General features: G+C 42.3%; 2 protein-coding genes across 3 annotated transcripts; both read right to left on the bottom strand.

Moving 5' to 3' along the window:
- Positions 1-2,527: 2,527 nt before the first annotated feature.
- LOC119123559 (cell division control protein 42 homolog) lies at positions 2,528-10,429 on the bottom strand. 2 transcript variants are annotated; one of them, XM_037252751.1, is made up of 6 exons: positions 10,323-10,428; positions 9,309-9,434; positions 9,067-9,139; positions 8,657-8,766; positions 8,285-8,482; positions 2,528-4,128 (listed from the first exon to the last, which is right to left on the bottom strand). In XM_037252751.1, exons 2-6 carry the CDS (start codon positions 9,411-9,413, stop codon positions 4,039-4,041), a joined length of 576 nt encoding a protein of 191 aa, XP_037108646.1. In that variant the 5' UTR covers positions 9,414-9,434; positions 10,323-10,428; the 3' UTR covers positions 2,528-4,038. The 2 variants fall into 2 exon arrangements, with proteins under 2 accessions (XP_037108646.1, XP_037108647.1); XM_037252752.1 differs by lacking the exon at positions 2,528-4,128 and adding an exon at positions 5,706-6,838 and having other exon boundaries at positions 10,323-10,429.
- A 414-nt stretch (positions 10,430-10,843) lies between these two features.
- On the bottom strand, positions 10,844-12,649 carry snrpe (small nuclear ribonucleoprotein polypeptide E). Its single transcript, XM_037252753.1, has 5 exons — positions 12,474-12,649; positions 12,021-12,047; positions 11,882-11,944; positions 11,453-11,531; positions 10,844-11,045 (listed from the first exon to the last, which is right to left on the bottom strand). Exons 1-5 carry the CDS (start codon positions 12,525-12,527, stop codon positions 10,990-10,992), a joined length of 279 nt encoding a protein of 92 aa, XP_037108648.1. The 5' UTR covers positions 12,528-12,649; the 3' UTR covers positions 10,844-10,989.
- Between the last annotated feature and the right edge of the window lie 652 nt (positions 12,650-13,301).

Raw genomic sequence — 13,301 nt, 5'->3', positions numbered from 1 at the left:
ACGTGTACGCAGTTCTGAGAATCTAAAAACCAGTTGGATGAGAAAAAGGCTCAGTCATGGCGATTTTTGGAGAATGTAATAGGATCGGTGGTTTTTGGTACGCCACCACAGATGAAAATAAAAATCATTCATTGTCCTCATTTAGTTTTCTGATGGCAAAGGCGCAAGTTATGTGTGAAAATGTAGTACCTAACAACAAAGCTCCTCGGGACAGAACAATTGACGGCACCCGCCGGTTCCAACTGACACAATTGGGCGTAAGCAGACAACAGGAGAAGGAATGAGAAGAGAAAACAATTACTCTGCGTCTGTGTGTGTGTGTGTATGTTTTCGATGTGCTGTAATCTTTCCATGGTTTTGGATTTCATGTGATGCAAGAGGTGCACAGTGCTGGGGCGAGAGGTACGCTCGCAACAACTGAGCAAGTTTACCTCGAAAACGCTTTTGACACGTCACGTGAATTGACGCTTAAAGCCGCAGGGAAGGCCAGTGGAGGTTTTCCATCTCAATGCTAAAAACAATGAGCGAGCGTAAACGGCTTTTTCTTGGTTTCCTCGCGGCCGGCTCCCGGCTGTGGCTCAAAGGACTCGAGCTTGGGTTTCTTCCTCCATGGTGCTTTAGTGTGACTGTCTGGAGGGGTCCATCTCTGGCAACCAGCGCCAACATAAACACAGAAATTCCGCCCCAATTAGAAACGCTAAATGCATTGGACTCGGTACACTACAAGGCCCGGCCGGGCGTATGCAATTAACGCAGCAGCCTGCGTTCCCTCCCGCTGGCTTCCTCGGATGGTTAAGATGGATACGGTTTCAGTTCAAGGCCAGTCGGTGCTCTGATTGGACAGGTTGGACTCATCATGGAAATATCAACACAAGGGTGAGGGGTGGGTGAACGCTTGCGGTTCCGAGGTTGAGGTTTCCTTTCGGCCGGTCCTGCGGAGTTTGAGCCGGCGGAGGAGAGATTTGCGAGGTGAGGAACAACAAGCACATTCGGCAACACGAGGGAGGGAGGGAGGGAGGGAGGACGTGCGGTCTGAAAAGTCAAGCCACGCTAGAGGGCAGGGGAGTCAAACTTGTTTTCATCGCTGGCCACATTGTTGTTATGCTTGCCCTCAGGGGGTTGCTTACAACAGTCGAAGCACATAAAGGCACTAGGGTGCTAGGGGAGGAGGTACCAGGAGGCCAAAAATCACACTTATTTGGTGCAGTAAAAGAGCAAAATGAACAAGACACTACAACAGATGACGCTATGCTACAAAAAGAAGGGGGAATTTCAAAAAGCCTTCACTGAAGCTAGCCTGCTGGGTGCATCAGGGATTTGATGGAAAGAATACACAAAACTCAAGTGTGCTTTAAAGGAGGAGAAAAAAGAATTGAAGGAAGGCCTGGCCATTGTCCTCTTGTACACTGGCCATTGTGCATTGTTTGTTCCTCCGTTGTAGCCCTTGGGTTCTTCTTCATCCCTCAGAAAGTTTGCTAACAAAAGCTCTCACTCCATCGCCTCTGATGAAAATCCATACAAAACATTTAGCGCCGTGTGAGAAAGCGTGGAAATTCAATAAGATGCTTAACGTGATTAAGGAATGACAGGAAGGGCCAATCGAACCTGGATGCACCCCCCCCCCCCTTAAAAAAAAGATTTTCTTTTTTTTTTTAATGCCTAAATGTATTCATTTGGCTCAACTCTGCTGAGCAGGCCTATTGGCGGAAAACGTTGTCCGTGGGCCAAAGTACAGTATTTTCCTCTTCCCACCCGCACAGATGATCCGTCAACAGAGCGAGGTATCCCCCAAACTAATGCTTTCTGTTGGACGTCGATAGTAAAGCAGTAATCTGCAGGCTGCGAGCGAGCGAGCGAGCGAGCGAGGCACAGGAAGCCCATCACATTAGCGCTCATTGGACGTCTTCCGAGGAAACTTTCTTCTTGAGACAGCGGGCCTGAAAGCCGTGCTAATGCCACTTACTTGCTCCGTCCGGCTTTAATGGTCCACTACCAAATGTCGAATAGAAGAATGAGCCGTGAAAGAGCGAGTGAGGTCACCGGGAGGATGTTGTTCTTTCAACGCGGCTGCATGCATGCATGCATGCATGCATGCCACTTTCTGACCACATGTCCTCGTGACCTTGTTAATGATGGCATCATTTGAATCAGCATACATTCAGACCCCGGCCGGGATTGAAGACGTTGCTCACAAACAATACTCAGTCACAGCAAAAAAACAAATTCGATTGCGCAGTTCGAGGGCGGGTTGTCCTGACCCATTTCTTTGGTGCGCAACCAAAGCGGCTTTGGCTCGCTAGGCTACCATTGCTAAATAACCCGACTTACGTCGAGCAATACACTATCTGTACTTTGGTAATTCACCCACTGGCTTGTGCAGAAAACCAGAGCACAGGCCTCAGGTATCAATGGTTGTCTTTGGCCAAACAGTGCCACCTTGTGGTCTGTTAAACCTTGAACTGAGCAAATTCAAAGCTCTTCAATGACTGAGGTGTTTTGTAACAACAATGAGTGACAGTGAAAGTGGTAAAGGCAATTAAGGTATAAGTTTAATAATTTTAAGAATGCATCATACAAAGAATGAAGACCTTTGACAAAAGCATTTGGTTTTTCACCAAAACAACAGGTTATAGTAATGATACTGACATGGGCTGTATGTATTTCAACCCAACTCGAAGCCACCAACCTAATCAAACAGTCTCTCTGCCCGAAAAGGTGTTACTGGGCAAAACCAAGCAGTGTTTTCTTGCTTATGGAATGGCAGGTATAATGTTTATATTATTTAGAAGTAAAACAATAGGGAGGGGATGGATGGGAGACAAAATGTGTGCTATTAACAAAAGTGGTGAAAATATCGGGCTAAAAATAGAACGCCTGCCATCTCACCCACCGCCAGTTTAGAGGGTTGAGCATCATCCATTTTGCGTTTAGCTCATCGGACTCTGGACTGACTACATGCCACTATTCACACGCGCGTTCATTCATCTTGCGGGCGGGCAATTTAGAGTCTTCAATTCAATTCACATGTTTGTGTTTTGGAATGTTGGAGACTAAATAGCAAACGCCACACCAGAAGGAAGGTAACATTGGAAGCAGACACTCGGCAAGCCGCATCTCAAAGGCTGGAGTTGGCGGAAAGAACCTCTCGTTTTTGTTCATCCTGTGTACGTGAGGGGGGGGAGGGAGGGAGGGAGGGAGGGAGGGAGGGAGGATTTGATTTCAAGTGGGAGGTGACAGTTACAGCGCCCGCCATGGGCGAAAGCTCTCGCTGCACTCTAAAATGCATGAGGAGCACGTTTCATAACACTGTTCAAGTTCCCTGCATTTAAGGGCAAATTCATGTGGCAAGATTTCAACCAGTCGTCTCCTCGCCGTAAACAACTCAAGATAAATAAAGTGAATAATGTGAGATAACATCGTTGAATTCAACTTCGGAGCGGACTACTGACTGCATTGCCGACAGTCCCCTTAGTGGTTAAATGTGTGGAACAAGTAATAAATATTAGTCAAACTATCAAGTGTTGGGGGGGGGGGGGGTTGTCAAACAAAACCAAAACAACCAGTAACCGCAAAGGGAATACCAAGGAGAGCCTTTTTTCTGGTGGTGCCGAGACAATTAGGAAGGGCTGGCCGGGGGCGGGACTCCACCATGGCTGAAGACAACTACCGGAACGCGCTTGGGCAGGGCATTTAATAGCGAGTGAGAGAGAGATCAGGCCACAACACTGGTTGCATTTGGACAAATCTACTGAAAAGCTGAATAATTCTACACGTACATAAGCTGGCTATCTGAATCCCCATCAGTCTGTGCAAAGCCTGCTGCATAAGCTGCGACCCCCAAATCAGACCACTTAGGGGTGAAGCTCCTTATTGCAAAGACAGTTAAACTTGGGTCGGCCGGAATCGTTCTAGTCGTGCCTTTGGAGGTCTATCAGCCTTAGCAGAGTCATGGAAAGGTGGTTGGGCGGGGTGGGGTGGGCAATATGTATTATGCAAAAGTACGTGTTAGACATGTATGCTTTGAAAACGATGGGCTTTTCATAGCAGCACACATTTGCGCTTCTTCTTGGGCTCTGGGGGCTCCAATGCAGCCAATATCGCCTCATCAAACACATTCTTTAGGCCTTTCTGTGAACAAAAACAAATACACAGGCTAAATAAGGGGGAAGTGCAAACATGCAGAGGACAAACAAAGGAAAATGAAGTGGGCTAGCTAAAACATCCTGGCATGTTTTCAAAACTAAAACGAGGTGACAATAAGGTGACTCATTTGAAGAAAGGTGACAACAGACAGCAATGTTGGATTTGTGGAGCCAACTTTTCTTTTCATGACTGTGTCAGGTCAACAGCACAAACAGGGCAAATCAAATTGAACACAAGAAAGTGGAGGGAGGGAAAAAAACAAAAAAAACACCATATTTTAGACAAGTAACGCAATCACAGACCGTCGAAGCATCTTCCCCTTGTTGATTAGCCATGTATGGAATTCAAGTTCAATTCCATTTGCACCATAAACAGATACTTGACACCATTAGACGCGCCATGAGAAGATTTGATTTATTATGTTTCGGTAAACTCCAGAAAAAGATGGGCGCAGAGAAAGTGTAGATCATTTGTATTTTATTATATGTTGGGTTGTTGTTGTTTTTTTCGTTCCACACAACTGTAATAACATCTTTACGTTACAACAAAAAGCAATGCAAAGGTTTGCAGAATAGTTTCAGATGGTCCTGGTCAAACGTTTACATACATTCACCATGGCATGGGCATAGTGTCACTGTTTTGGACTGTCAATGCTTTCTTTGCATTCTTCCCGTTTTCTGTCTGGGCCATAACAATAAAAAAAAAGTCCTTTTGAGGTTTCTATCAATGTTTGATTCGCTGTATTTGTCTGAGTTTCCAGAATATCCCACTGCTATAAGAAAAAAAATATTAAGAATGATAAGTATCATAATGTAAAGTGACATGTGAATTAGATATGATATCATAAATACAAATAGGGCTGTCATTGTTGAACTTTTGTAGTTGATTATTCGATCCAACAATCCGACATATATGTACTTTTTTCACGAGACAGTTACTGGTTTGGTCTGGAACATAAGTGAAAAAGGGAAAGATGTCCATCAATGTGTTCCAAAATAAAAACAGGGCTCTACAAACTTCCTGTTTGAATTTAACACAACACTTTCCTCGGAGAGGCTGAAATCAGATGATTGAGTATCTAAATAGGTGTCTTTCCATTTACTGATCGATACAATGTACGATCAGTGTTTTGTGCTATTGCACATTTTGTTATACATGCTGGTGAAATACGTCGTCGTCATTCTGACTGGGGCTGTCACTATCAAATATTTTTAGAACTGACTATGCTATTGATTATTAATAGGATAACATTTGATTTTGCACCTAACCTGTCTGTTGTTTGCCAAAGTAAAAGGTGATGTTTGCCAATGTCTTCTTAGAATCAGTCTGCTTACAATAAGCACTAGAGAACTTCACGAATAATGACTGTTTGGAGGCTGAAATCAGGTTTTGGACCATTTAAACAATAGCTCTCTTTGATGACTCCATCCATTAGCTGTCAATAGTTTGATCATGCAGAAATGGGTTCTTTCTTGTTTTAATTTGCACTCCTATCTATCCCTTTGTTTGCAGCAAATGTGGCTTGTGTCCGACGCACTTTCTTTCTCTTGGCTTTTGATGTGAACAGATATTTTGGAAGCCATGACGGACGCCACAGTTGGGTGTTTTTGCGGCCCAATTCTGAGTGGAGTATACTTTGCTGTTGCAAAACGCTAACATCCACACGTAATGATAGATTGTGTTGGGTGTAAGTGCCTCATGCCTTTGCTTTGTTGCGACCATACTATTTTCATGTCACCAGTTACAGACGGGGAATGTTGGTTACCTCTCGAGGTCACATTGTTTTGCCTTTGTGTTCAAAAGGAAACACATCATAGACCAGCTCAATATGATAGCGTGGATATAATTTCCCTACTCTTGTCCTGAAAAAAAAAGACATAACGTCCTCTTGCGCTCAAGATATCATTTTTGATGCTTCTTTACATTTTTCAAGGATTGTATTAAGTACAAAGTCATGGCAAGTTTCGTCCACAACGTCATTGTGTCAACGACTACGGGGAAAGGATGCATCCCAAATTCCTGCTATAGGTTCACTTTAATAAGGGCCGGACTTTTTAATCGTTCTGACGATGAAATGGGCCGATTATAGCTCTTGTCAAAAATAATCACCATCTGGTCAAATTTGGCTGCTAACATATATTCTGCTAGTCTCTCTCTCATAAAACCAACAGTAATTCATGCTGTGTTGCAGAATGGTGGGCTTCCACAAGTGGCGCTGTGACTTGATTTAGCCCTCAGTACTACCAGAAACTACAGCCAGGCCCGTTTACAAGAGCGGTCTGGGCGAGCGAGCGAGCATTCCGACGAGTACGTTTGGGATTTGACATGTCGTCCGTTTTAGTTCCATTTCAAGTGGTCAAGCTGCCGCTAACAGGGGTTCGTTCACACGTCCCATTGCTACTGTGAATGAAGCGGCCGTCCGTATTCAACTTTTGTAACATAAACCAGTGAAAGACAGAAAGAATGACCATTAGCAGTGAAGCATTGTCAATACAGCCTTTGAACTGGGTAGTAAATATGAATATGCAAATGGGTTTAAAGAAGTTTCTAGAGGAGAAATTCCTACAATTAGCAGTCAACATAAGTCGTAGCACTTGCACATTGTTTAAAATATGCAGCATTTTCTTTGTCTCTGCAGCTCAGGAGGTTCTAGGGCGGCTAGGATAGCTTCATCAAATACATTCTTCAGCCCTCGCTACAGTGGCAAGAGAGGGAAGACAACAATATCTCAGTTAGCGCACAAAGGTGTGGAAAGAGAGGACAGGCAGGATGAACATGACAAAAGAAGCCAACGTTTGACTTAGGTACATGCACAAACCAAAAGACTTGAACTTTACTACGACGACTCATTCAAAGATGAGGACTGAAGGAAGGAAGGAAGGAAGGAAGGAAGGAAGGAAGGAAGGAAGGAAGGGAGGAAGGAAGGAAGGGAGGGAGGGAGGGAGGGAGGGAGGGAGGGAGGGAGGGAGGGAGGAAGGAAGGAGTGTGGCAGGGCCAAAATGCATGCCGCTGTATTGTTGGAGTGAGGTTGTTGGAAATCACAATACCAACAACTTTGCCTTTCCTTCTTAAACTACACCACCAGAAGATGTGTGAGTAGAAGAAGAGTCCTTCTCAAATTGGGGGGTGCGGCAGGCACCATGCTTTCACCCCCATGCTCATTAGGATACTATGCTATGCAGATGTGTACTTAGCACAACTTTATAGGCAAATGATCCATCCAATTTATAGTCACAGAGCAGAGTTGTGTCAAATCTTTGTTTTCTTCCTTGAAGGAGCCCAGGACATAAGATAAACCCAAGAAACAGCCAACAAGGATTCCGTAGTCCAGTAGTGAAGTCGTTTCCATCAATCAATTTCAGGAATAACTTCAAACCAAATATTGACAATATCCATGTACATTTCCACAAATACTCTGTGTTTAAAATGCAGTAAAGAGGCATACTGACAAAGGTCGTGCCAATAGAGATTTCGTGCTCAAGACGAGATTTTTTTTCCCCTTGTGGAGCAGTTTTGCAAATCAAAGGCTTCATTTGAGCAGCAACATTTTAACAGTGTTTTTTTTCTTTTTCCAAAGACCCAAAGTTAGGATCACTCTGAAGTTTCCTCACTCACTCACTCACTCACTCACTCACTCACTCACTCACTCACTCACTCACTCACTCACTCACTCACTCCAAACTCTCTCTCTCTGCTGCTCAATTACCATGTTTGAATGCATATTTCACCACTTGTAATGTAAAAGTTTGATTTTTCCAGGCCTTCTCGGTTGTTTTGTTACCAGCTAAGTTGAAGTTTGTATTTTCCTATACTCCAGTGCCCATGATGCATTGCATTATCTTGATGACGGCTCCGTTTGATTTGATGCACTCGCATTTTGATTTAAAAACATGTTTACTAATCTTTTTGTTGTCATCGTTGTTGTCAATCAAATTTGGCAAAACCTCAAGAGAGGAGTACTGATTCTATTTCGATAAAAACGGCGGGCGAGGGGGATCAGAATGCAAGAAAAAGCCATTCAGGCATTGTGTGCAAACGCTGAGCTGGGATTTCGACATGCACTTTTTTCCCCCCTCCATTTTCTTGCTAGGCGTGGATTATGAATGTTCAAAAGTGTACGTAGGTATCAAGAATACATTACCTGTGTGAGGGCTGAGCACTCCACATATTTCACAGCCTTGAGGTCTCTCGCAAGCTTCTCTGCTGTCTCCGGAGTAATAGGTTTTTGCTTGTTCTTTGCCAGCTTCTCTATAGTTGAGGGGTCATCCCGTAAATCAATCTGGGTGCCGACTAGCAGGAAGGGGGTCTTTGGACAATGGTGTGTGATCTCTGGAACCCACTGCATACACAAAGGCAATTGTTTATCTAGCTGGCAACACAAAATGTCATTTTGATCCCATCCGGACTTGAAACTGGATGGCTCTTTTTGTCGTATGAACAAGACATTCTTAGCTAATTAAGGTTGACACATGATCAATATAGCAGCCATAAGACGGCGGCGGAAGGAACTTGCCTTTTCTTTTACGTTTTCAAATGATGAGGGGGACACAACGGAGAAACACACAAGGAACACATCTGTCTGGGGATAACTCAGAGGTCTTAACCTGTCATAGTCTTCCTGACCTGGAAAAAGCACACCAAATATGGAGACTTGCGGGACCCAATATTGGACTACATTTGTGTGAAGCGGTTTGAGTGAACCACACACAGGAAACAGGTACATGGTACTCATAATCTTTGTGTTCATTGATGTACTGTACTGTATGCATTACTTTCCAGACCTTTGCTACAAATTTGACATGTAACCAGATCATACGCGACTCTTGCAACACGCCTTACACATTGCACTAGACTGTTTCCAAATACAAATTAAAGAAATAAATGTAAATTCTCTGGATGAACAAATATGATTTCAATGCATACCTGCGGTATCAAATAAGCCCAGTGTGTAGGGCTCGCCTCCAATCATTACAGTCACAGCATAATTATCAAACACCTACAAAAGAAAGATGGAAAGAAATTGACCCATTTGTTTCCCACATCCTAAAGTACACGCATACTTTATAACCACAGATTCACCAAGAAATAAACGGTTACGATCAAGCAGAATTTTGATCGGGTGTTGTTAATTCAATCATTGACTTTTCATATTCCCAAATACTTACTGTAGGGACATATTCAGAGGGAAATTTGTTTGTGGTGTACGAGATGAGCAGGCAGGTTTTACCCACTGCGCCATCCCCAACTACAACACACTTGATGGTCTGCATTCTTCACAAATCATTCAATACCTAGAAGAGCAAAAACAAAAAATGAATGTGCAATTGTAATAGCAACAAACTGAAGGCAGTGCGTAATGTGCATCAGCGCATGCCAGAGCAAACACCATTTGGGAAGAGCACCGAGCCCCAGTACTAAGACTGGACTCATTTTTATATAGCTATTCTATACGAATGCAACCAAGTACCCTGAAAGCAGACCCTTTTGAGTTCTCAATGTTATGCTACTAAATAATCCCTAATCAAAGAATAGAAATGTGCACCACAGGCAGATTGCAAATGCAATCTGTGGCGGACTCGGGGAAGAAACAGTATGTCCCATGTTTACGACGAAACGACAAGCGAAGGATCACAGAGAACGGTTAGCTTAGCTTAGCCTCAGAAGCTTGTGTGGCCTCAATCTGCCCCCACCCCCACTTCACTTCCCCATCGGCTGATATACATACAATCGAAGAAGCATCGCACTGATTAACCGATGACTATCATTTTCAACGCCCCGTGTCTGCAATCTTTCCGATGAAATCTTTCTAACGTTTCACAATGACGACATCCTAGGCTAGCGTCGGCTGATAAAACGGCTTCATAGGCTTCTGTGCAAATGGCCGGTTTGCTGTCAATATTTAAAAAATAATTGACACTACATATTCAAGCACATGTAAAATCGCGTACAGTCGTTATAATGCTGTTGCAGTAGTTGAAAGGCGAAACGGATGCATTTTACTTCGCTAGCGAGTGCTCACGCAAATTAGCTTGCTAGCCAAAGCAAGGGGCTAATCTCAAAGCGATGCAACTGATATTTCCCACCGTTTAATAATTTCACGTCAACACAATCATTCAAACAATATCAAGTTAATCCAAGGAAAGAGTCAAATATGTCTATATTGGTGACTTTTTCCTCACCGTATCTCCCAATGGTGTTTTTGCGTCGGGCGTTGGCAGCTCCACTCCGTACTAGGGGCTTCCCAGGCAACCGAACAGGGACACACACTGCACGACACTACACTAGTGCGAAAGAAAGAAAGCCGTATTCAATTTTGGGGGACTCCACTTTGGACATTCTACTTATATTGTAAATAATAATAATTAATCAGACAGGTCAGATCATTTTACCTATTATCTGCCAGATCACCAACATTGGAGAAAAAATAATAATAATCCCCGGAGTTGTAGAAAAAGGTGTATAAATTCAAGTCCAAATAGCACCTTCATGACCACAACCGCCCCTCCCTTTAATATAAAATCATCCATTTTAGAGCAGCAACAAAATAATCCCAATGCAATTCATAGCAATTTGTTTGGACTAGATTAGCTGCTCATCTAGTGGGTTGACCTACATACTCGATGCATTGCGGTTGTCTGCCACAAGATGGCAATCTAACCCAATGACCCAAATGATTAGGGGACATCTAGAAATTCCAAGATAATTATGACAAAGAAAAACTTTATTTTCAAAATGAACATTTGTTGTAGAAATGGGCAATTCCCATAAACATGTCACAATAAAGGTTTAGAACAAAGGAAACAAAAACATTTGTTATTCATCATGAATGGTTGGGGTGTGCTGATGTCACTTGGACACACTCTGCAGCAAGGTAATGTTATCTCCTTTCAACATGATCCTTCCTGGAAGAGGCAGAAAGAAAGATAGATGTGGATCAGAAAAGTCAAGCGAGGTGATATATGCAATACTTTCCGCCTGTTTCAGTGGAACACAGCATTGTGAACTAAATGGACGATGACACTGCACTGCTGAGCAGGAACACATGATGAAATGATTGACCAAACACACATTGTAATAATTGCATCATGTGGTTCAAATCGTGGAAATATTGTATTTCGGATATGGTTAATACTTCCCTACCCTGATAGTGAAAGAAAAAAGAAAAAAAAGAATCCAAGAAACATTTATACATACGTTAAAATATATATATAGATATCTCACTGAGCTGTGAAGGTTTGCAAGTGCATACATATGCAAACCTCCATCCCTGAATGAGATACCCCCTTAAGACAATAAAGTAACCTCTTACCCAGTGGCTTCCTGTTCCTTGTCTTCATATGGACCTCCTCAGAATCCTCAAGAACCAAGTTCATGTACTCATCAAAACCCTAAACATATCAAACAGAACATTCAAAAACTGCAGTCAAAAATAGAGTCTTTTGTTGGCAACTGTGGCATTTCTTCCACATTTTAAATAAAACCCAATGTACATTTGTACTTTATTTTAAGAACGGAAATATTGGCCATTACAAATACAGTTGAAGCTTGATTTTATGCCCATTTTTTTCCCCATTGGAAATACACTTTCAAATAGCAGCATTTCAATTATGAAAAATAAATACGATTTTAACTCTATGACTCGAAATCATTTCCCTTCCAGATAAGAAACACAATATCTTTTTAATATTGCAGAGCCCTAATTCTTGCAGCAGTATATAAAGTTGGAAGGGGCACTTACAATGATACAACCCTCTATTCTGATGTTGACCTGCTCATACAACCACACCTGGATCCTTGAGCGCTGTGAATGAATGAAAACAAATTGTAATCTCACACAAACCACCAACAGACGAGCAAGAAAACGGTTAAATACTTACATTTTGGAGATATCGGAAGATTAAGTTCTGATTGTTGTGGTCAAAGAATTGACTGACTAGTAGAGTGATACAAATTAATCACAGAGAGCAGAACAATCGAATATATTCAAAACATGCATTCAATGTTGTGAACAATCTATCTACTCGATTAGCATTTATGCACTACATTACATTTGGATACATAAAACTAGACGAATTTATTTGAGCATACAATTTTAGTTGTCAGCAATCCGAAATTCTACAAGATGCTAATGTATACCAAATACACTACAAAAGCTGAATGTTATAACAACAATAAAGGTTCTGAGGCCATCCACCTTAAAATATGCAGCAAAATAATAGAATGGTTAACGTCGGCTATCTCCCACCAAAGCGTTAGCTTAATTGCTAAAGCTAAAACAAAAGAGGGAGTTCCGTGTCATTCACCCAAAAAAAAAGAAGGGGAAAGGATACAATGGGCTGAACCATAACCTTCTGAATCTTCTGTCCTTGGCCTCGGTACGCCATTCTTCCACAGCGTTTCCAACAGTAGTTAGACGAAGATTACTGGCCTTGCTCCTTGTTCGAATCACACGCGTTGTGGTCAATGGCGGGCTTGAACTTCCGTTGCTTATCGAAAGACAGCTCAGTTTCAGAACAGCGCCACTCCTTGTAGGAGGTCAGTACTACATTTAACCCAATAAAAAAAGATGCATGATAGAGTTCCGTCCGTCCTAGTAAAACGTTTTAACGAGCAGGACCCCCGGGTTTTGAATTAAAATCGTTACTTAGTTTATTTTCTATGCACACATAGTATGTTTCAGTCAATACTCTCAATAATGACCAACATCAGATTCTGAAATAGCAACAGATCTTTCCAACATGTATAAAAAGCCTGCCTGGCATTGATGAATGGGTGATAGGCTACTCATTTAGGAGGAAATGGAAAGTTTGTTTTCAATTTGTACATTGGATTTACAAGCACAATTCCAGTTAAGTTGGGATCTTGTGTTCACTGTAAATAAGAACAGAATGTAATGATTTTCAAACTATATTCAATAGAACACACTACAAGGACAAGGTATTTAATGTTCAAACTGATCAACTTGATTGTTCTTTAGCAAATAACCATGAACAGAATGTTTGGGCTGCAACACGTTCCAAAAAAGTTGGAACAGGGTCACGTGTTACATCATCTTTTCTTGAAACAGCATTCAATAAACGATTGTTGAAGCTTTGAAAGTGAATTCTTTCCCATTCTTGCTTTACAGCGACAGCTGTTGTGAAAGTGCTATATAAACA

The sequence above is a fragment of the Syngnathus acus genome, chromosome 5, assembly GCF_901709675.1.
Source record: "Syngnathus acus chromosome 5, fSynAcu1.2, whole genome shotgun sequence".
NCBI lineage: Eukaryota > Metazoa > Chordata > Actinopteri > Syngnathiformes > Syngnathidae > Syngnathus > Syngnathus acus.
Note: the sequence above shows the minus strand (reverse complement) of the source record. Positions and strands in the feature narration are given on the sequence as shown.